Source organism: Carica papaya, chromosome 7 (genome assembly GCF_054855325.1).
Source record: "Carica papaya isolate Zhongbai chromosome 7, ASM5485532v1, whole genome shotgun sequence".
In the NCBI taxonomy this organism is placed as follows: Eukaryota; Viridiplantae; Streptophyta; class Magnoliopsida; order Brassicales; family Caricaceae; genus Carica; species Carica papaya.
Genome location: NC_142315.1, coordinates 19994816 through 20012721, shown reverse-complemented (window position 1 = coordinate 20012721; position 17906 = coordinate 19994816). Strand labels below are relative to the sequence as shown.

Here is a 17906-nt window from a genome sequence, read left to right as displayed (position 1 = left end):
AATTGGGATTAAATCTGAGTCGTTCATCGCGATGCAATTTGGGCCGTCCGTGCGCGTGAATATGGGCCGTCCATGCGCACGTTTGATTTGGGCCGTCCGTGCGTGCGGGAACGGATCTGTGTCGTCCGATCGCGCGCACGCGGATCGCCCCCGTGGCCCGTCCCCTGGTCAGCGTGTCCTTGCCACGCGGCGCGTCCTGGTTGGCCGGGGCTGCTGACCGGGCCGCTGACGTGGCACAACTTTTCTAAATTACGTTTTGACCCCTGGTTTCCGATTTTCTTTTCAAAAACACCCCCATAACCCAAATTTTCACCCATTTTTTCCAAAATCAATTTCAATTAAATCCAAATAATATTTTTACCCAATTTTATCATTATTATTATTTTTATTTTTATTAAATTAAATTAAATAAATCAATTAAAATTTCAATAATTACAAAATAAATTAAATAAAATAAATTAAAAATTAATAATAATAATAATAAAATTAATGGGTGTTGCATGCGCCGACGTGGAGATTGATGTCGGGGAGGAAGAGTTCTTATTCTCTGCTGCGCGATCTATGGAAGAATGGTGGGGTTGTCGGGGAGTGAAGGAAGGAGATAAGATTTAAGAGGTCGGTTTAAGGTGGAGAGGCAGCAGGGTTTCAAGTCGTATCTAATTGGATAAATTAATGTTATTAATAACAAAAAAATTTAAATGAAGTCTTTTTAAAAAATATATATATAAAAATAAATAATACAAAATTATATTATAATTAAACCAAAACTGTAATGGAGCATGGTGAGGAATAATTAAGAAAATTACTAAAACTGTTGGATAGAACAATATTTTTTCGAAAAATTTATTTATTTTAATAATTAAATAACAAAATATTCTCAAAAAAAAAAAGAAAAAGAAAAATTATGGTAGTAATATCCAAATGCGACGTGAGCCACCAAGAAGTCACGAGGGAGCACAACGGGCCTCACACGTGGACGGACGCAGTTACTCCCCCTCTACCCACAACCACAATCTGACTGCCACGTGTCGACACAGCTCAATAGTTTAGCTGTCCGTTATATCTCTGCTTGTTGACTCTTAACGACTGGTATCATCATCGGACGGCAACGATTGATCCTTATTGGTTTGCATGGTGATCGTGATGTCACTCTACTATGTACCTGCTGAGGTACTTACCATTTGAAAGCAGCATATATTTATATAGATGTACGTTTCATTGTTGGATTTGATTTTAAATCTCAATATAATATATATAATACGAATATTATATTGAGATTTTAAATTAATCCCATCAACAAAAAGTAGGTTATATTACACTGTTAACAAGGCAAATCAATAACAGCTTATAATGTTAATTAATTATGCCATGAAAATATAAACACCATCGAAGACGTCAAACAAAATATTGCACGCCGGCCTCAACACACATCACACCTGGCTCGTCGTCAATGTCCAATTAAAATATATGCCAGGAACGACTTTGTCAATCTCACCCGCTACTCTCTCAATACATATATATATATATATATGTATAAATACATACATAATTAATTAATTAGCCTTTACCCGTTTAGCAACCATCGCCACCCTGCACCAAATCAGTTCTTACATCAATTCCTCCTCTCATTCTTCTTCTTCTTCCTCTTCCTCATACACCAACTCCAATAAATATATACCATAAAGATCAAGTGATCAACATCCAGTCTATGCATATTCCTGATATAGTAAATCAAACCCTTTTCTTTCGAGGCTTTGATTATTAGCTTTTTATATACATATATATATATATAAATACGTTTCAGGGAGTTATATATGGCTGCTAATAATTATGACTGCGGGATATTAAGGAGAATTTCGTTGGTGGTGATGACGGCGTTAACATTTTTGGCAGTGGCAACTCACGGTGCAAACGAGACTGAGGTCCTTCTCAAGTTCAAGAGCTTACTGTCAAACACGTCGGCAATAGACAACTGGTTGGGGCCTTCGCTGCCGTGCAACGGCAACTCTTCCAACTGGAAAGGCGTGCGGTGCAACGACGACGGAACGACCTTCGGATTGAAGCTGGAGAGGATGGGACTGACGGGGATGATTGACATAGACTCGTTATTACAGCTGCCCAACTTGAGAACGCTTAGCTTCATGTACAACAACTTCGACGGTCCCTTGCCGGACGTCAAGAAACTGACGGCGTTGAAAGTGCTGTACTTGTCCTACAACCGGTTTAACGGCGAGATACGGGACGATGCATTTGAAAGCATGGATGCTCTGAAGGTTCTTCACTTGGCGAGAAACGAGTTTTCGGGTCCGATTCCGAGATCCATAGTGGTGTTACCAAGGCTGCAAGAACTCAGCCTTGAAGGTAACCGGTTTGATGGGCGGATACCCGAGTTTCCCCAGAAGGGTATCACCGTGGTTAATCTGGCTAATAACCTTTTTGAGGGTCGTATTCCGTCTTCTCTTAGTAAGATGAGTTCAACCTTTTTCACAGGTAATTTTCTCTAAATTCTTTCTTTCTATTTTGTTTCTTTTCAAGTTATTTTATTTTATATGTTTAATTGAAATTGAATTTCACCTATAAATAATATCAGAATCAAAATCTGATAAAGAAAAAAAGGTGCAAGTAAGTCGGCTAATATATATATATATATATATATATATATATATAGATATAGAATTTGGAGATCATATTCAATCAAATATTATTTAAAATATTTGAATTAATAATTCAAAAAAAAAATCATACAAAATGTTCGTAGCACCCACGTTGCTATTTATATCTAATTGTTTTTTTTTTTTTATCAAATATCACAATGTTTTTTTTTTAAAAAAAAAAAAAAACTTGGCAGAGCTGATATTTACCCTCAGCTGTGAAATATTTAGTTTAAACTATACTTATTTTTTTTTCCCTTAAGTAAGAACATGAACTTAATTTTTAGCATTAATTATTAAAAAAAATTGTACGAAAATTCTTAGATATAATTCTGTGGTTCAATGGTAATATAAAAGATAATATTTATGAACTAAGAAGCATGAATCCATACATGCTAAATTCTTAGTTAAATGAGTGAGAGTTACTAATAATTTTTTAAAAATTAAATGTATAATAATTTGTTCAAATTAGATTGTTCATCTTATCTTATGTATGTCCTTATTTAAAAATTATTTATATTATAATAATGAATATTTGATAAATCTATACAGTTTTTACTAAAAAAAATAAATAAATAGGAATTTGGTATGAGACTCAATTAGAATTTGTGGAGAAGGTGGTTTTGCAAGTTAATTAAAAAATATTATATAATTTCAATAGAAAACTTAAATATATATATTTATATATATATGTATGACAGTTTAATATTCAAAATGTGATTATTTAATAATAAAAGGCAATAACATAATAAATAATTTTAATACATTTCTAGCTGATTTCAGTATATACAAGAATTTACAGTACTCTTTTAAGGAAAAAGATTAGGAAAGTGGCAAAAATGAAAGTATAATATTATTTCTAAAAAAAATCTGTAAGCAATTGTTATAATTCTATGAAAAGTCTAAAACCGAAAACCTGGGCTTTTAACAACCAATATTTTGAACTGAGGAAACAGGAAACAAAGATCTGTGCGGCGAACCTTTGAGTCCATGCAAATCCTCAAAGAACCGGACCATCACTATTATAACCGCCATAGTAGTGGCTGCTGTAATTTTAGTAGTGGTTGTGGCTATAATTTCGTACGTACGAGGTGGACAGGCCAAGAAAGCTCAATTCAAGAAAGCTCAAGACACCAAAGTTCTCACCAAGTTCGACTACAATCTCGGCCAGAACGAAGCACAGTCCCCAGAACATAACAACAAAGGTGAAAATGAGAAGCTGCAATTTGTGCGGAATGATCGACAGAGGTTCGAGATGACAGATTTGCTGCGAGCCTCCGCCGAGGTTCTTGGAAGTGGGAGCTTCGGTTCGTCTTACAAAGCCGTACTTTTGAGCGGACCTGCCTTGGTCGTCAAGCGATTTAGACAGATGGATCATGTCAGGAAGCAAGATTTTCACGACCACATGGCGAGAATTGGATCCTTGTCTCACCGTAATCTGCTTCCCCTCGTCTCTTTCTACTACAGAAAAGAAGAGAAGCTTTTGATTTCCGATTTTGTTCCTAATGGAAGCTTGGCTAATCTTCTTCACGGTAACTTTACTTCCCTTCCTTTTGTCTTTTTCTTACATATCTAAACATGAACATATATGTATAAACATATAATGTCTACTGTTTCCAGCTAGGAGGGCAGCTGGGCAGGCTGGACTTGATTGGTCAATGCGGCTGAAGATAATAAAAGGAGTTGCGAGGGGTCTGGCATACCTCTACAAAGAATTCCCAGGCTTGACTCTCCCTCACGGACACCTGAAATCCTCCAACGTGCTTCTCGATCATAATTTTGAACCTCTCTTGACAGATTACGCACTGGTACCAGTAGTGAACGAGGAGCATGCTCAGCAGTTAATGGTGGCTTACAAGTCTCCTGAGTTCACCCAACTCGACCGCACAACTAGGAAAACGGACGTGTGGAGTCTAGGCATACTCATTCTTGAACTGTTGACGGGTAAATTCCCAGCCAATTATCTGAAACAAGGGAAAGGTAGTAACGCAGATTTGGCGAGCTGGGTGAACTCAGTTGTGAGAGAGGAGTGGACAGGGGAGGTTTTTGATAAGGAGATGAAAGGAACAAAAAGCTGCGAGGGGGAGATGTTGAAGCTGCTGAAAATTGCCATGTGTTGCTGCGAATGGAATGTGGAGAAGAGGTGTGAGCTGGTTGAAGCTGTAGAGAAGATTGAAGAGTTGAAGGAGAGAGACAGTGATGGAGATGATTATTCATCTTGTGCTAGCGAGGCTGAACTTTACTCGTCCAAAGCAACCACAGATGATGATTTCTCCTTCTCTGTCACTGCCTGATCATCTCCTTCTGGTTAAGTTTCAGCAAGTTTTGGAGATTATTAATGGTGATGATCAACTAAGTCTCTGTTTGTTTTTGCCTTCTACATGTCTGTTTTCTGGGAAGAAAACCTAATGGTACGTTCTTATACGGATTCCAATTATATATACTGTTGTAATTTATCAACAGTTTGTTTTATTTTCTCTACTTTTACCATTATTTTCTTTATGTATTAAATTCTAACCAATTGTTCATCATTTTCAATGGATCCCTGTATGCTGATTCCTTTAGTGGCAGTTTCCTAATTTTATTTTATATGTGAACATATTAAATTGGTGTTTGTTCTATTTTTAAATATTTAAATTAATCTATGTATTATTTTTTGTAATTTTGATTTATGTACTCTAAATTTGATTTGATCCCTGACTGTCGTTAGTAATATGAACTCAAACACCATTATTTAATTGAGAATTTTTTGATGCCATATAACATCTAGAATTAAAAAATAATTTGATCTTATTTATATTGTAATAACAAAATTAAAATGAAAAATAAAAAATATATACATATAGATGTCTCTCTTCTTGCTTATCGTCATCCATGTGCCTTTCCTATTTTCGGATACTATATACATGCGTGCATTAGAGCTACCTGGAACTCAACCACCAGCCTTTAAAACTATCATCACCAATCTCATAGAACCCTTACCTTATATTGCCATTAATCATTTTCTGATGCGGAACTCCAATACCCTTGCTTGAACCTTAAAACTCTTCAATCGGTTTAGAACAGAATTTAAATCACAAGTAAAAAAAGAATCAAATTTGTTCAATCACCCAAATGGTGAAATTAAAGAGAACCCAAGAAAAATAAATAATATCCCTTGAACCCAATCCAAACAAGCACCAAGAACAATTGAAATAGGAAATCAAAATTGAAATACAAATGATAACAATTGTATTCCAAATCAACACCTTGTGCATAAAGTGAAAAGAAAGCCAAAACGCTCTCAACTCAATTCTGAAATGTTTGATTACAACTCTTGATGTCCACAAAGAAGAGTTCTTTTGGTATTTATAGCCAAATAAATCAATGATAAGTTACAATACAATAATTACAATTGTAACTCCCACAATGTAACGACCCCAGAAATTTAAAAGAAAATGTATGTATTAAAAATTTTAAGTGCGGAAGCGAAATAAAAATTTTCATTAATATCCCTTACACAATAACCAAAACGTATTAAACATATGAAAGAATAAACTAACTGAAGTAAACACTAGTAATGGATGCTATAAATAAATCTATCAAATTTTTAGTCATCTACTCGCTGTCTTCCTGCGAGACGGGCTCGGGAACCAAGTCCTCTTGATCTGAAATGGTTAAGTAAGGAATGAGTTATACTAGCCTAGTAAAGACATCACACTATCTCACTGCCACAGGAGTAAAGGTTGGTAGAAAAAAAATGACTAATAGAGAATAATTTATAACAAACTAATTTATCAATAATAAAAACTTTTACTGTCTACTTATCTCGGTGAGCTTCATAAAAAAACCATAAGAAAACAATAACATTATAATATCATGAAATCATACACACTTTATAACATAACACATATCATACCTTTGCATTTCAATCATCAGACAACATATTTTCCTCTTTTATCAGCCTACTAGTATCCATAGGGATCCATAGGGGTCCCCACTATACGTGAACCATTCACATTGATAACTTGATTCCAGGGCCGTCCCCATACCCCGTCCGGTATGGGCGCAAAAATCATAAACCTCAATACCCCGTCCGGTATGAGGGTGAAACGGGCCGTCCCCATACCCCGTACGGTATGGGCGCCAAAACACATAAGGTTTCCATACCCTGTTCGATATGAGAGATCACGTTCTCGGTAGGGTTCCCTACGGACCCGGTCCGTCCACCATCTCCCAAGATATCTAGTTAGGCTGTCGACATTATCTATTTATTAATTCACATAACTTTTTTCATTTCTCTTAGTCTCAATTATCCAATCAACATAAATACGAAAACCTGTAATGAACACCAAACAAAACAACACAACATCAGGTTCACCATAATTCAAACCATAATAAATGAAATCGGGATTCATGCATACGAAACCATAAAATAAACACATCAGATACCATACTGCATTTAAAACTGTAAAATAGATCGAACAACAACTGACCGAAAAATACATCAAATTCGGGCTCCATCAGTAACCTTAATTAATTATACACATGTATTAATTCATTAAATGCCGTTTTATTATTTATGAGCTTTAATACCGTGATAGGAAACATGGTGAGAAATCCTTACTTATTTCGGAGTCTGAAATCGGCTTTACACTACGCCTACGGGCAGTCCCTAGATTCCCTAAATTTTTTTTCAGGAACTGAAACACACTTTCGGTACCTACACGTGTCTAAAAAAAAAACTCAAAATCAAACCCAAGGCCTACTCGGCCAATTTCGAAATTGAGCCGCTGTAATCCGGCGACGGCACCGCCGCCCGCGGCGGTAATCCGCCCTGGGTTGGCCGTTTTCGGGCGAATTCGGCCAAACTTGCGTTAGTTCCTGCGATAAAAAAACCCTAGGGCCCTCGGTGGGTTAAAAAATCACGAAAAACTGAGACTTACCAGCGGCAGAGCTCTCGGGTGCGGCAGCTTCTCCGGCGCAAGTCGCGATTTAATGTTTTGCTCTGGTCAACCTATAGAGAAAAGGACGGTGATCAAAGTGGTGTAAAAATTGCATCAAACGGGAACCGAAAAGGGCCTCATTGGAGGCAAAAATTAAGGGAAGCCGCGGCGGCACCGCTGGACTTCGGCGGTGTTTTTCGACCGATTGGCCGGTGGTTTGGCTCCGATTTATCCATAGACGGATTCAGCATCGAAAAACGAGCCAATGGGAGAAAATTTACCTTGTTTGGCGGTCGAAAAATCCTCTTGTGCGGCAGCAAGTGGCGGCGGCTAGCTCCTCCGATGACTGGGTCTTCTTCTCCGGCGAGGGTACTGGCGGCTAGGGTTTGGGGTTGGGTGGGGGTGAGATTATTTATAACATTCCCTTTTTAATCTCATCCGTCCATCACGATTTAATCTGGACCGTCCGATCGTGATTAAAATAGAAATAAATCTGGGCCGTTCGTGCGTGATTGAATCTGGACCGTCCGCATGCGTGAGATATGGACCGTTCGATCGCGTGCACGCGGATCGCTCACGTGGCCCGTCCCACGTGGCCCGTCCCACGTGGCCTCCCGCATCAGCGTCCTTGTCACGCAACGTGTCCTGGTTGGCCGGGGCTGCTGACGTGGCACAACTTTTCTAAATTGTATTTTAACCCCTGATTTTCGATTTTTCTTTTAAAAACACACCTAGAATCCAAATTTTCACTCTTTTTTCACAAATCATTTTCAAATAATTCCCAAAAATAATTTTACTCATTTTTATCATTATTATTATTTTTATTCTCATTAAATAAATATAAATTAAATTATAACCTTATAAATTAATTAATAATTATACCGACTGGTACTTCTTCATAAGATAAGTTCTCTTGGAGTGGAAGCGGTTCATGAGCCAAGACATAAGAGGGGTCTGGGTTGTACTTACGTAGCATGGATACATAGAACACATTGTGGACTTTGGAGAGCTTTGGAGGCAGTGTTAGTCTGTAGGCAGCGATACCAATCCTGTCTAAGATCTCAAAAGGTCCAATAAATCGGGGATTCAGTTTTTTCCTCCTGCCGAACCTGCTAATTCCCTTAAAAGAAGTGACCTTAAGGAATACCTGGTCACCTTTCTCAAACGCTAGATCTCTCCTCCGGGTGTCCGCATAACTCTTCTGCCTACTCTGAGCCGTCTGAATGTTCTTTCTGATTTTAACTATTTTAGACGTGGTCTCCTCTACCAACTCCGGGCCGAATAATCTTCTATCGCCCACTTCTTCCCAACAAATCGGTGATCTGCATGGGCGCCCATATAACTCTATCAGGGGTAGATGGTCGTCCCAATGGCCCACGGAGTCAAGGACACAAGCTCGGAGCATATCCTCAAATGTACGAATTGTCTTTTCTGATTGTCCATCAGTCTGAGGATGGAAGGCAGTACTAAGAGACAGTTTTGTTCCCATGACTTGCTGAAAGCTACTCAAAGACCGAGAAGTGAACCTGGGGTCTCTGTCGGATACCACTATCATTGGAACTCCATGCAATCTGACTATTTTCCGGATATACATTCTTGCCAACTTGTCCAAGGGGTCGGTCATCCTGATGGCCAAGAAGTGAGAATATTTGGTAAGCTGGTCAACAATTACCCAGATGGCGTCATGTCCTGAACGTGCCTTGGGTAATCCCGTCACGAAGTCCATGGTGATGTGTTCCCACTTCTACTCCGGGATCGGTAAAGGCTGAAGTAGCCCACCTGGGCTCTGATGCTTTGCCTTGACCTGCTAACATACCAAGCATTTAGATACAAAGTCGGTTATGTCTCTCTTAATCTCATTCCACTAAAACCGGGGTCGCATGCTTTGGTACATTTTGGTGCTTCCAGGATGCATGACAAACTTCGAGCTGTGGGACTCTGTCATGATGTCTCTCTTTAACTCGCTATCGTCTGGAACATACACTCTGTCTTGGAACTGGAGTAACCCATCGGCAGATACTCGAAATTCTGAGCTCGCTCCCTGTTCTGTATCGATCTTGCGGGCTACTAGGGCGGGGTCGACTGATTGGGCTTCTCTTATTCTCTGGATTAACTCGGGCTGGACTGTTAGGCGGCCCAAACATGTGACTCTCCTCAGGTCCTGAAGTCGAACCTGTTGTGTGGCCCCAATTTGCCTGCATTCTGAAACCATTAAATAGGTTAAGATACCTGCACTTTTCCTGCTGAGAGTGTCTGTTACCACGTTGCCCTTACCCGGATAGTATAAGATATCACAATCATAGTATTTAAGGAGTTCCATCCACCTTCTCTGATGCATGTTGAGATCATTCTGAGTGAGTATGTGTTTCAAACCCTTATGATCGGTATAGATCTGAAAGGTCTCTCCGTATAAGTAGTGGCGCCAGGTTTTCAAGGCGTGTATGATTGCGGCAAGCTCCAAGTTATGGGTGAGATAACTTTTCTCATGATTCTTTAACTGTCTGGACCCATATGCTATGACCTTCCCATGCTGTATTAGGACACAACCCAGGCCTAGATAGGAGACATCACTATAAACTGTATATCCCCCCGAACCACTCGGTAAAGCCAGTACGGGTGCAGTAGTCAGCCACTTCTTTAATTCTGAAAACCTTCTTTTGCAGTCCTCATTCCACTCAAACTTGGCATTCTTCTTTGTAAGTCGGGTTAGAGGAGCTGCTAGGCTGGATAATCCTTCAACGAACCTGCGGTAATAACCTGCTATCACCAGAAAGTTCCGGATTTCTTTAACTGATGTCAACTTCTCCCAGCCAAGTACTGCTTCAACCTTTTCGGGATTCATTGATACTCCTTCCTTCGATATGATGTGTCCTAGGAATGCGGTCTGCTCAAGCCAGAATCCACACTTACTCAACTTTACATATAACTTCTTTTTTCTGAGGACCTACAAAACTTGGGCAAAATGGTGAGCATATTCTTCTCTGCTTTTTGAGTAGACTAAGATATCATCGATGAACACGATAACAAATTGATCCAAGAACTCTCTGAAGACCCTGTTCATCATATCCATAAAGATTACCGGGGTGTTGGTTAGCCCAAATGGCATGACCAGGAACTCATAGTGTCCGTACCTAGTTCGAAAGGCCGTCTTGGGGATGTTTTCTGTTCTTATCTTCACCTGATAGTAACCTGATCGCAGGTCTATTTTAGAGAAGACCTGTGCACCCTGCAGCTGATCGAAGAGGTCATCAATCTTGGAAAGCGGATATTTGTTCTTAATTGTAACCTTGTTCAATCTTCTGTAATCAATACACAGTCTCAATGTTCCATCTCCCTTCCTGGCAAAAGTGACTCTAGCACCCCAAGGGGACACACTATGTCTAATAAAACCACTGTCTTGCAATTCAGTGATTTGTTTACTCAGCTCTTCCAACTCAATGTGGCTCATGCGGTAAGGAGCAACCGAAATGGGCTGGGTGCCTGGTTATAGGTCTATAGTGAACTCGACTTCTCTGTTCATTGGTAGTCCGGGTAGTTTGTCTAGAAATACATCTGAAAAGTCTCGGACTATCGGAATCTCTTGGATACAAATCTCCTTCTTGGGCTTGCTTAGTTAGAGAAAATAGCAAGATTAAGGTACTAGAAAATTAAAGAAACTTGCCATCAAGGAATAAGTACTAAATAATTTTATTAATTTGTAAATGGCCCCTCATTGGGAGGATTAAATACAACCTTCTTGTTAAAGCAATCTATGGTGGCGTGATACACTGCTAGCCAATCCATTCTTAAGATTACATCAAAATCTCCCGTGTCTAACCCTATCAGGTCTACACTCAATTTTCTATTTGCTATCTCCACGGCACAAGCCCTGTAGGCAACTTCTCCTAATAGTGTTTCACCCCCAACAGTAGACACAAACAACATTGAATTAAGTTTATCAGGTGATATATTAAGTTTGGATGCAAAAACATGTGAAACAAATGAATGCGATGCACTAGTGTCAAATAAAACATGAGCAATATGGTCACAGATAGTGTACATACCATATACCACGTCCGGGTCGGCGTCGGCATCCTGTTGGATGAGGTTGTAAACCCTGCCATGAAAATGAGGTCTTCCTTAGTTTTGGTTCCTCGGGCACTCTCTCGCATAGTGCTGGGCACTACCACATATGCGACAGGTGTTGTTGAAGCAGTAGCATAGTCAGTCCCCATGATCCCTGCCACAGTGCTGCAGATCTTTCCACGTGCTTCCCTTGGAGCCTAAGGAGGGGCCTGGATCACTGGTCTGGGCCTCTTATTTGGTTGGACCGGCGCAGTAGGTGCTGGTCTGCGGGGTGGAGCTGAGGGTCGGTAACTCCCTACTGACTGAGGGCAGGTGTTGAAACTCCTCTCCACAATCTGCACCTTTGCTAGAACGGCTGAGTATGTCTTGAGCTCTAGTACCAATAAGTGTTGCTTGATCTCTGAGCGGAGGCCCCACTGGAATCTCATGGCCTTCCTGCCCTCATCCATTAATGTCTCCGGGGAGTATCGGCCCAGCTCTAGGAACTTACAAGCATATTCCGATACCATCATGTTTTCCTAGACCAGCTGAACAAACTCTATCTCCTTTAGGTGTCGGATGTGCTCAGGGAGATACTCCGCATGGAAGGCCGCTAAGAACTGCTCCCAAGTGGCTGGTGTAGGCAGGGTGGTCTGCTTGAGCTCCCACCAATGACCTGCTTCCCCTACCAGCATGTAGGAAGCAAGGGCAGCTCTCTGCTCAAGAACCACTCCCAAGGTCTTGAAAGCTCTCTCAGTCTCCGCCAACCAGTACTGGACATCTTCGAAAGAGGATCCCCCTGCAAAAGTGGAAGGGTTCAGTCTCCTATACCTCTCTATGTAGCCTGGGTCGATCAAGGAAGGAGCTGGGTCCCGTGAAAAAGGGACTGGGCCCGACTTGGGATAGACTGAGGGGCCCTGTGGTGGCACCTGATGATATAGTGGGGGCACCGGATTGTACTGTGGCAGTGCTGGGTAGTACGGTGGCTGGGGCACCGGTTCACACTGCGGCAATGGTGCCGGGTGGTACTGTGGTGGAGCAGGCTCATGCCGGGGTGGCTCGGGATCCGCTTGCTGTAGCGGTGGCTCAACCCGTGGTAGTGGGGGAGGTTCGGGTAACTCCCTTCTCTCCTCTCGACCTTACTGGGTGGCCATGATCCTTTCCAGCATCTCAAATATTCTGTCCATATCTTCCCGAAGTGAATCATCCCAAGCTGCTTAGTTTAGTGGGGGTCTTCATCTCCTCATTTCTCTACACCTGCATTTCACAAGGAAGAGTTGAGTAATGATTTATCAGTGGGTATTTCTCTAAGCATTATTGTGTAAGGGATGAGTCCGAGGAACGCGGCTCCGATACCAACTATAACGGCCCCGAAAATTTAAAAGAAAATGTATGTATTAAAAATTCTAAGTGCGGAAGCGAAATAAAAATTTTCATTAATATCCCTCACACAATAACCAAAACGTATTAAACATATGAAAGAATAAACTAACTGAAGTAAACACTAGTAATGGATGCTATAAATAAATCTATCAAATCCTTAGTCATCTACTCACCCTCTTCCTGCGGGACGGGCTTGGGAACCAAGTCCTCCTGATCTAAAATGGTTAAATAAGGAATGAGCTACACTAACCCAGTATAGACATCACACTATCTCACTGTCACAGGAGTAAAGGTTGGTAGAAAATAAAAATGACCAATAGAGCATAATTTATAACAAACTCATTTATCAATAATAAAAATCTTTACTGTCCACTTACATCGGTGAGCTTCATAAAAACAACATAAGAAAACAATAACATTATAATATCATGAAATCATACATACTTTATAACATAACACATATCATACATTTGCATTTCAATCATCAGACAACAAATTTTCCTCTTTTATCAGTCTACTAGTATCCATGGGGATCTATAGGGGTCCCTGCTACACGTGAACCATTCACATTGATAACTTGATTTCAGGGCCGTCCCCATATCCCGTCTGGTATGGGTGCCAAAATCATAAACCTCAATACTCCGTCCGGTATGAGAGTGAAACGGACCGTCCCCATACCCCGTCTGGTATGGGCGCCAAAACACATAAGGTCTCCAACCCCGTTCGATATGAGAGACCCGTTCCTGGTAGGGTTCCCTACGGACCCGGTCCGTCCACCATCTCCCAGGATATCTAGTTAGGCTGTCGACATTATCCATTTATCAATTCACATAACTTTTTTCATTTCTCGTGGTCTCAATTATCCAATCAACATAAACACGAAAACTAGTAATGAACACCAAACAAAACAAAACAACATCGGGTTCACCATAATTCAAACCATAATAAATGAAACCGGGATTCATGCATATGAAACCATAAAATAAACACATCAGATACCATACTGCATTTAAAACTATAAAATAGGTCGAACAACAATTGACCAAAAAATACATCAGATTCGGACTCCATCAGTAACCTTAATTAATTATACACATGTATTAATTCATGAAATATCGTTTTATTATTTATGAGCTTTAATACTGTGATAGAAAATAGGGTGAGAAATCCTTATTTGTTTCGGAGTCTGAAATCGGTTTTACACTTCGCTTACGGGCAGTCCCTAAATTCTCTAAATTTTTTTTTCGGAAACTGAAATACACTTCCGGTACCTACACGTGTCCAAAAAAAAACTCAAAATCAGACCCAGGGCCTACTCAGCCAATTTTGAAATTCTGGCACGGCGGCTCTGCCGTGCTCCGGCGACTATACCACTGCCCACGGCGGCGATCCGCCTCGGGTTGGCCATTTTCAGGCAAATTCAGCCAAACTTGCATTAGTTCCAGTGATAAAACAACCCTAGGGCCCTCGGTGGGCCAAAAAATTACGAAAAACTGAGACTTACCGGTGGTGGAGCTCTCGAGTGCGGCAGCTTCTCCGACGCGAGTCCCGATTTGATGTTTTGCTCCGGTCAACCTGTAGAGAAAAGGACGGTGATCACTGTGGTATAAAAATTGCATCGAACGGGAATCGGGAAGGGCCTCATCGGAAGTAAAAACTGAGAGAAGCCGCGGTGGTACCGCTAGACTTCGGCGGTGTTTTTCGGCCGATTGGCCTGTGGTTTGGCTCCAATTTGGCCATAAGCGGATTCAACATCGAAAAACGAGCCAAGGGCAGAAAATTTACCTCGTTTGGCTGTCGAAAAATTCTCCGGTGCGGCGGCGGGTGGCGGCGGCCGACTCCTCCAGTGACTGGGTCTTCTTCTCCGGCGGAGGTACTGGTGACTAGGGTTTGGAGTTGGGTGTGGGTGAGGTTATTTATAACTTTCTACTTTTAATCTCAGCCATCCATCACGATTTAATCTGGACCTTCCGATCGCAATTAAAATGGGAATAAATCTGGGTCATCCGTGCGTGATTCAATCTGGGCCGTCCGCACGCGTGAGATCTGGACCGTTCGATCGCGTGCACACAGATCGCTCACGTGGCTCCATCTCGCGTGGCCTCCCGCGTCAGCGTCCTTGCCACGCAGCGTGTCCTGGTTGGCCGGGACTACTGACGTGGCTGCTGACGTGACAAAACTTTTCTAAATTGCGTTTTGACTCCCGGTTTTTTATTTTTCTTTCAAAAATACCCCCAGAATCTAAATTTTCACTCCTTTTTCACAAAATCATTTTCGAATAATTTCCAAAAATAATTTTACCCATTTTTATCATTATTATTATTTTTATTCCCATTAAATAAATATAAATTAAATTATAACCTTATAAATTAATTAATAATTAAAATAAAAATAATAGCAAAAAAATCAAATACAATTCCAAAAATAGGTCTTTTTGGGGTGTTACACACAATAACTAGGTTAATTATGTAGTAATTACAATTGTAATTCCAACAATAAATAGGCTAATTATAGGTATGTAATTGTTATGTAACTCCTTGTAACTCCAATATTCTTAACCAACACCACTAATTGCTTGTGGCACTATATAGTTATGAGCTCATTCTTGTAATAACACTAAGACAATATTTAAGCCCAAAATGAGTTATACTTAACTATATGGGTTTAATTAACTCAAACTAAAATAAAACAATCTAAAATATTTAAAACAACTCAACTAATCTAGCTGATACACAAAACTTATTCATCGATTATCAATAAGACTCAAACAAGCCCAAATTATCCCAAATCACTTAAATCCAATTAAAGTTACGAATTTAAACTGTTCAAAAAGCTCATATTTGAACTTTCCACAATTGGCCAGCCCATCATCCACATGTTTTTGAGTAAAAACTTGGAGCAACTCTTTAATTTTCTTTGCCTTTGATCTTGTTACTGGTCCGCTGAAACTTTCCAGGTTTGGAACTGTATTTGTGTTTACATCATTTGAAATTTGCTCCAAGTCACCTTCTGATACTCTTTGAGTGTCTTGAGTATTTTTAGTCTTGTTTGCATCATTTTCTCTCTTTAATTCAACCATCTTCAAACAATTTTTTATCTCTAAAAGCTCCCTAGCCTCCTGCAATAGCGATGGAGTTGACAAAAACATGATTACTACATTGCACATGCGTCTACATAAACATTGGTTTGCTATCTATAAATAAATAAGTGGTACTGTGTATATGAGTAATGATAGTTCATTATCTATAGATGAGATTTATAAATCAAATTGAGAATGTTCAATGGAGTTGTTAAAACTATTGAATGTTGAGATGTTCCACGTATGAAACATAATATAATTTCTCTTTCTACAATTGATTCTTAATGTTATAGATACTAAAAAATAGTATCATCAAAGTGCGCAAAGGCTATGTGGTTCTCATTGGATTCTAAATTGTATATTCTTCAAGTAGTACAGTTTCAGGAGAAGTTGATGTAGCTTTAAAGAGTAGTTTTCAGAATTAGATTATGTTATGGCATCTGCGTATAAGTCATATGAGTTTACAAGAGTTTTTCTATTTCGAGTAAGCAGAATTTGTTAAACGGATATAAAGAGGAAGCCATGAATTTTTGTAAACATTATGTGTTTGATAAACAGACTAAAATGTAGTTCAATAAAATTGTAACGATCCCAGAATGTCCAAAAGAAATAAATTATTAATTAAGCGCGAAAGCAAAATAAATGATTAATGTTTACATTCCTTACACAATAACTTAAAGTACCGAATAATGTTACTGAAATTACCCTTTTGAAATTAAAAAAAAAATAAGCGAAAAATAAATGAAACTAGTATCCTACTCGCAACCCTCTTGTGGATCGGGTTCTGGATCCTGATCCTCTAGATCTGAAATGGTTAAATAAGAAATGAGTTACACTAACCCAGTAAGAATATCATGCCACTCACCGACACATAAATGAATATTGGTAGAAAATCAAAATAACTAATAGAGTACTTAATTAAATAAATGCATTTATTAATAATAAAACAATTTATCATTCACTTACCGCAGCGAGATTTATCAAAACAATCTATAGAAATAATAATATAGCACTTACATGATTTCATATACAATCGGTAATATGCACACATTATAAATTCATATTCCATAAATCAAATAACAACTGCCCATTTCTATCAGCCATCTAGTATCCATGTGGTTTCATAGGGATGTCCCCAGTACGTGTGAATCCTTTCCTTTAATATTCTCAATTAAAAGACCGTCCCAATACTTCGTCCGGTATAAATGCCAAATTACTAAATCTCAATACCCCGTCCGGTATAAAGATGAAATGGGCTGTCTCCATACCTCGTCCAGTATGAGCGCCAAATTACCAAGTCTCGATACCCCATTCGGTATGAGACAATGTTCACGGTAGGGCTCCTTATTGTATCCGGTCCATCCACCATCTCTCAGGATATCCAGTAAAGCTGTCGTTTCATCTATTTACTTAATTACACAGTTCTTATTTACCTTTAATCTCCAGTTTTCCAATTCAACCATAATCACATAAACAAACAAACATGCATCAGGGAATGCAATCATATCTCGGTTTCCTAATTTAATAGTAGTCACATAAGGCAGCAATACAAGCATTCAAAATCATAAAATCGATAAATTAGATATTATTATGCATTCAAACTATAAAATAAATCGACATAAATCAACAGAGAATAATTTTCAGTTCTGGCTCCATTAGTAACCCGTAATTAATTATAAATATTTTTGAAATTGTACAGAATACCGTATTATTGTTAATTTGACTTCAATTTCATAATAGAGAATAGGGTGAGAGATTCTTACATAAATTTAATGCCCCAAAAGCTAAGCTGTTGACTGCGCCTACTAAGGGTCCCCGGGTTCC

At 39.4% G+C, this 17906-nt stretch overlaps 1 protein-coding gene across 1 annotated transcript; it reads left to right on the top strand.

Moving 5' to 3' along the window:
- Window positions 1-1420: 1420 nt before the first annotated feature.
- On the top strand, window positions 1421-5215 carry LOC110808265 (Leucine-rich repeat protein kinase family protein). The gene is made up of 3 exons (XM_022033699.2): window positions 1421-2490; window positions 3608-4183; window positions 4272-5215. The coding sequence occupies exons 1-3, from the start codon at window positions 1815-1817 to the stop codon at window positions 4943-4945; spliced, it is 1926 nt and encodes a 641-aa protein (XP_021889391.2). The 5' UTR covers window positions 1421-1814; the 3' UTR covers window positions 4946-5215.
- Window positions 5216-17906: the final 12691 nt, after the last annotated feature.

Coding starts and splice junctions, on each gene's coding strand:
- LOC110808265 (XM_022033699.2), top strand. CDS start 1,815: ATGGCTGCTAATAATTATGACTGCGGGATATTAAGGAGAATTTCGTTG. Junction 2,491..3,607: donor GAGTTCAACCTTTTTCACAG/GTAATTTTCTCT, acceptor CTGAGGAAACAG/GAAACAAAGATCTGTGCGGC. Junction 4,184..4,271: donor CTTGGCTAATCTTCTTCACG/GTAACTTTACTT, acceptor TACTGTTTCCAG/CTAGGAGGGCAGCTGGGCAG.